At 43.2% G+C, this 6324-nt stretch overlaps 1 protein-coding gene across 2 annotated transcripts in view; it reads left to right on the forward strand.

Moving 5' to 3' along the window:
- LOC119428171 (ras-related protein Rap-1b) overlaps window positions 1-6324 on the forward strand; it is an 11853-nt gene that overhangs the window by 2447 nt on the left and 3082 nt on the right. Inside the window, exon 2 of one of the 2 annotated variants that reach the window (XM_037695815.1) lies at window positions 5932-6001. In XM_037695815.1, coding sequence (XP_037551743.1) covers window positions 5945-6001 — 57 coding nt within the window. In that variant the 5' untranslated portion in view covers window positions 5932-5944. The remainder of the gene's footprint in view (window positions 1-5931; window positions 6002-6324) is intronic. The other variant, XM_037695814.1, reaches the window with a different exon arrangement.

A 6324-nucleotide genomic window follows, 5' to 3' on the forward strand; every position in this document is an offset into this window, starting at 1 on the left:
GGGGACACCTTGGACAGGTCTCCAGTCCATCACGGGGACACCTTGGACAGGTCTCCAGTTCATCACGGGGACACCTTGGACATGTCTCCAGTCCATCACGGGGACACCTTGGACATGTCTCCAGTCCATTGCAGAGGACACACAGAGACAAACAACCATTCTCTCTCTCGCCTAGGGACAATTCAGAGTTACCAATCAACATGTTTTTGGTCTGTGGGTGGAAACCGGAGTACCCGGAGAAAACCCACGCAGCACGGAGAGAACATGCAAACTGCACCCAGAAAGGCTGATATTTGAACCGGCAACCTTCTCACTGAGAGGCAACAGCTCTACCCACTGCACCCCTGTGCCACCCATGAAGGAACGGTCTGTCACTGGTTGGGTGTTACAGGTTCCAAGCCTCTTGGATCATGTAGGTGCTCCGTTGTCAAAGGTCCACTGTTAATGACGGCCATCACTTGGTAAAGAAATGTTCTGCTGGATCCATCAAGATGGCTGCTAGAACACTTCTGATTGTTCCAATTTGTTGATCCCACACACCTCCCATGTGACTTGATGAGTTATGAACTCTCATCCAGATTCCTTTACTTGCTCCTCGTTGCTGTCACAAGTTCTCACTTCATACCTATAACGTTGGCAACACCTTGGTTGTCTTAAATTGCCACGCGTTGCAATGAATGTGTGCAGCACTGATGAAGGCGTCGGTGGAAAGGTCTCCGAGCAGTCCTTCGTGAACTGCTCGTGAGCACACGTGTAAACAGCAGGCCATGCTTCTTTACTTCTTTTCTTGCATCCAACATAAAATGGACCGAATCAGTCTAAGCCACATTACGAGAACAGTGGTGCCATTATCATTCTGTCTTCAGGCAAGTCCAACTTCTTTGGTTCTCGAGTACTTCTTCTGTACTTTCGACACTCATGAATGTGTGAGGCAGCTGTTACGGCAGGTTCTGACCCATGTTCCGTTGGATCGCAGTTCATTCGTTCTTCCTTGATGATGAACTCTTTGATGGCAGTGTTCGATGAGCAAAGGTTTTACATAACGTGTCTCTGGAAGAATAACTGGATGTTTAATGTATGAACGTAGGATGGATCTTGCCGAGCATCCTCCATCTCTGAGTGCACCATTTTCATCCATAGATGGTCTTAGTTTGTTCAAATGGCTCGATGTGTTGACAGATATTACATCTTTGCTTCTCTCTATACTTAATGTTGCTGCTGCAAGTTTCTTCCTGAACTAGTTCGATAGTATCAAGTTCTGCTCCCTGTCTTCCTTCAATACTTGTAGGTTCATCTGTCTTGGGCCGGAGAACTTTCACTTGTCTAACAAAGCTCAAGACGGCGATGGTGTCAATTCTTCAGTCAGAAAATTTAGACAGTCGAGCAGTGTTCTGTCTTCCTTCGCATCGGTGTTGAGCACCCGAGTTCTTTGTAGTTCTGGATTATGGTCATCCACCGTTCCTGCTCAGAAAGTCCGGACCAGTAAACCAGTTTGACTTCATCAACTCGTGAACTCTTTGACCTTTTGAAATATTGTCTACAGAAATTATCTTCAGACTTTATGTGATGCCATTTGTCAACATCTGCAACTGAGTGTGACGGAGAGTGAACTTCTTTCTTTAGAAAGACTGTGGGTCTGAGTTCTGGTATTACCTTCGTCACAGTACCTTCGATGACTCACATCGATTACATCATTCATGCTCTCTGGGTCCACCACACCTAACACTGCTCCATCCGAGGTCAGCCTTCTGTGCAAATTGTTGGTTCCTTTCCCCGATGACTACCTCTAGGTAATAGAGCTTGTGGACAACTGTAGCCGTTAGAAGCCCAGTTTTGCAATCCATTAGTGGAGCCACGTGATCTGCAAGATGATCCAAATGAGCCATGCCTTGGCATTCTCAGAGGTTGGAATATGTGTTGGATTGTCGGGGATGAAGTCCAGAGTGTGGACAGTTGGCACTGTAATCTTAGAAGAGGAAGGTCCTCTGACTTGAAGGTCTTTAATTCTTTTGCAAGGTACAGTTGTCTTTTTGATAATATTGTTCACAGTTTGAGCTTCACCTGTTTTGATTTCACATCTAGAACTTTGTCCAAAACCAACGAGGAGTCACTTGGTGTCGTGCACCGTTACCATCTTGCACTTTTCTTTTGGATATAGTTCCCTTTACTTGCGGCTGAGTCGTGTGGTTTTCTTTCTTGAATATCAATTGTTTCTTCAGATTGTTCTGTTTTTGGTTCTGGTTCTGAGCGTTCTGCATGCAGACAATAGGAGGTCGTTGTAAGTTACATGTCGGGTGCTTGCTACAACTCTTGGACTGATGGTCAAGACTCAAACATCTGAATCAAAGATTTTCAACTTGGATGAACTTTACTGTCTCGAACTGCAGGTAACGGTGTTCCTTTCACTTGTGTTGGTTTTTAAACTCTTACAATTCACAGTTGTGTTGTTTTGAACCACTCTTTGCTTTTTATTCTTTGTCTTGTCAGGTTCAGCTTGATGTAAGGCATGAAGTTATGGGATTACATGCAATGTTAGATTCCATTGTTCGGGATGTTAAAGAGTCAGAACGTTGTGTTCCGTTTGATTCCAGCTGGCACTAAACCAGTCAGGACGTCTGGAGGTGCGTGATTCTCAGTGTCGTCTTTCAAAACACAGACTCGCATCGTGAACCATGACCGATGTGACAGCGTAAGAAATCTCAACTCGGTGCTCTCCTTTGGGAGTGACTTTGGCCCAGCAAGTAATTCATCTCTGAAGGCTTTAGCAAAGGGCTCGCCATATCTTTTCCTGAGTAGATGCCATGCTGTGCTGTACGAGTCTTCAGAATAGATTTAAAAAAACTAACTTCTAGGGCCTCTTTAACTTCTCCTCCAACATATTTCTGAAGAAAGGACGACTTCCACCGATCAAATGTAAGTGGATCAAGAGAAAAGCCTCTTCACCATCGATGACTGTGACTCCACCCGGCTCTCGTCTCCTCAGGTGGAGGTGATTTGTCACGGTTACTTGTTTCCCCGCTCTGTGGGTGGGGTCGCAACAGGTCATTGTGTTCCAGCCACTCCACCAGTTGTGGTCCTTGATCGTCCTGGACTTGAGTTTCGTTAGCTTATCCCGGCGCAGCTTATCAGTCCGGGTGTAGCCACCCTGACAGCGTCTCAGATACCCCTTGGTTAACGCGCTCATTTCTTGCGGTGCCGTCCAGTTCACGCTGGATCCAAACATCAGCCGATGAAGTTAGGAAGTTCTGTACGTCATCATTGGTCCACGGCACCATTTCTGGAGCTTCCATACCAGAAGGTAAAAAACCAACACTTGATCAGAGAGGAAGTGGAGGTTCTGATGTGGTTCATAGTTCTGCTGGGCGGGTCATCCAGTGACGTAGCTCCGCTGGTCCACGGCTGCTGTCTGCTGACGTCAGAACTGGCACCTCAGAGCAGCCCGCTTGGAACCACGAACTAGGTGGCACCATAAACTGGGCTGAGTTGGTTGTACCGGCAGTGGGCGGGACCTTAACTGGTGCGGGGTGGAGCCAATGAGAGTTGGCAAAGCGCCATAAATATGTCGTGTTCGAGAACTGGGAACTGACTGGAAGATGTGACTTCAGTCAAAACTTTAGTTTCATCTTTTGAAGATGTGACAAAGATGACGAAGTCTTTCCGTGGGTTCTGTTCAGGATCGTGGAGTTCTTGCCCGACTCTTCCCACCATCATTCATTCAGGTTTTCCAGTTCTTCTGCTCTCAGCAGATCTGCGCAGTCTGAATCAGTCCAGATGATCTACGGCTCAGTTTGATCGTTTCATTTAGTTTTTTAACTCTTATCTATATTCACATCAATTTGTTGATTTTATTTTATTCTCTCTTGGAGCATGTTAGTGAAAAAATCAAAGTGTGAAGAACTTTGTGTAAATATTAGTAAAATATCAGATAATGTTCATTAGATCTTTATGGTTTCACATATTTTTGTGTTTAGACTAAAACTGGTTAAATGTTCAGTTAGCAGCAGATTCTTTGTATTTTCTGTCATTTATCATAAAAACGGACTAATTTTAATTAAAAACCTATAAATACGAACTTGTTCCTTTCAGATTAATATGATTGCACCCCCTCAGGTTTCTGAGCTTTAGACCAGAAAATATATAAATGCTGTTTTACACTCAGAAAGAAAGTTGTAGCTACGCAACTGGCCTGAGTTCAGATTTATTTTAGTCAAAATTATAATTAGTAACGACGACGAATCAACAGGAGCACATTCGATGTTCCTACTTCAGATTCTGAGTTAAAAAAAACAACAAATTATTTAAAAAAGGCTCATTTTTGAGCATTTGAGTGTAAAAGACCCTGTAAAGTTAATTTTTGATTCAGTTATGACTCTGGTCTGGACGCAGACAGATTTGTAATGGTCCCAGTTGACCAGGTTCAGGTTTGCAGTTCGTCTGTTTGGAGCTGTGATCACCTTGCGGCTGTGATCGTCTTGCGGCGCCGTGTGTTTACGGGTCGGGCGTTCAGCCTCAGATCTGCTGCGATCCGTCAAACTCGTCCGCACTTGTTGCTTCAAACTGCGAGGCGAGCGTTTTTCAGATCCTCGGGCGCTGAAATCTGCCTGAGCCCACGCAGCCGAACGAAATCCTTCAAAATAAAAGTTGAAACAAGCTCGTGAAACAACGTTTCTTCCTGATCGAGCCTTTTCATGAACATTTAGTTCATCAAAACAAAAACCACCGGTGGACATTAAAACAGATTTTTGTTGGTTTTTAGAGGGAAACCGTTTAAAAAGTTAACTTTCACCTTTGACGTGTCGTGATTCATTTGTGACAAACTTCACGTGATTTGTGTCCAGTTTCTGTTTTCGCAGCTCCAGGAAACATAAACTGGCGTTGAAGCGAAATGTTGACGCCGCCCGCTGAGCGCGCGCACGGTTATCTCGTCACCATGGTAACCTCGTCTGATCCTCGTTAGCAGAAACGAGGATCTGAGTGTGTTTGTCTGTCCTTGTGAGGACGTCGGGGGTTCCTCGGAGCTTCAGTTTAACGTTATCAAACATTTAAATCAGTTTTTTATCAGTTTATCGCCGCTCTGATTTAAAAACTTCTGCGTGGCGTTCAGGAAACATAATTTACTACAGATCTGTGTTCAGACCTTCAGTTTTAAAACATTTACCTGAGATTTGAGTTATTTTAATGAACATTTGTTGAAACTTTACACATTAAAAGTGACAAGAGAAACAAAAACATGTAATCTTGTTCATAACTTGAAGGTTTTAGTGTTTTTTAACCAATAATGTAAAAAAAAATCAATATTTTTTGTTTCTTAACAGTAAATTTTTCAGTACGTTTTATGTGATCAGGCGTGTGCTACAGAAATATTCAGGTTAGAATAAGAAATTATTATAGTTTGATCTTGACCTAAAACTTTAATTAGACAAAAAGATTAAAAACGTTTAAAACTGGTTATAAATATTTAAAATTAGCTGTAAAAATGTAGTTTAATAAATAAACACAAAGTCTTGTTTTGTGTTTTTGGTTGTTTAAATGCAGATTTAAAAACTAAATAATTATGGCTGTTTGTTTTTATCTTTTATTTGTTTAGATAAAATAAAATTCTGACGTATTTATGATCGGGGTCCTCACAGAGATAGATATTTCAACCTGTGTGTGTGTCGGGTTGCTGTGGCCGGCCACACACACACACACACACACACACACACACGTAGCAACAGTAACCAGGAAAGTGACATGTCCACCAGCTGTGCGGTCACATGACCTCGGTGTGTTTATTAGCTGATTGTGGTGCATGCTGGGTAATTATGAGCTCCCAGTGAAACCTTCAGGTGTGTAACTGGTGCTTTAGCAGCTCCAGGTGCTGCTCTGTGATTGGCTCTTGTAACCGTGTGTGTGTGTGTGTGTGTGTGTGTGTGTGTGTGTGTCCCGCAGACAGACAGTCAGGATGCGTGAATACAAACTGGTTGTTTTGGGATCAGGAGGCGTCGGGAAGTCAGCTCTGGTAAGTTTTCTGTGCTCGGTCGCGACGCTCCCTTTTCCTTGATGTCAGTGAAGTAGACGTCGGAGCTGCTCTGGTTTCTTCCGGTGAACTCCGGCGTTTCAAATGAAAACACAAAAACAAACAACGGTGAACTTTTTAAATCTTTCAATTTGAACCATTTGAAGTTTTGTTGAACAAACTTTTTAGTTTCTCTGCTGACCGACTCATGAAGCTCAGCCAAACTACAGATACAAGCTAAAGCATCAAAAGGATTGTTGAAAGCTAAAGTATGAAAAGGATAGCTAAAAGCTAATGTATCAAAATGATAGTTGAAAGCTAAAACA

This window comes from Nematolebias whitei, chromosome 22 (genome assembly GCF_014905685.2).
Source record: "Nematolebias whitei isolate Nwh7 chromosome 22, NemWhi1, whole genome shotgun sequence".
Lineage (NCBI taxonomy): Eukaryota > Metazoa > Chordata > Actinopteri > Cyprinodontiformes > Rivulidae > Nematolebias > Nematolebias whitei.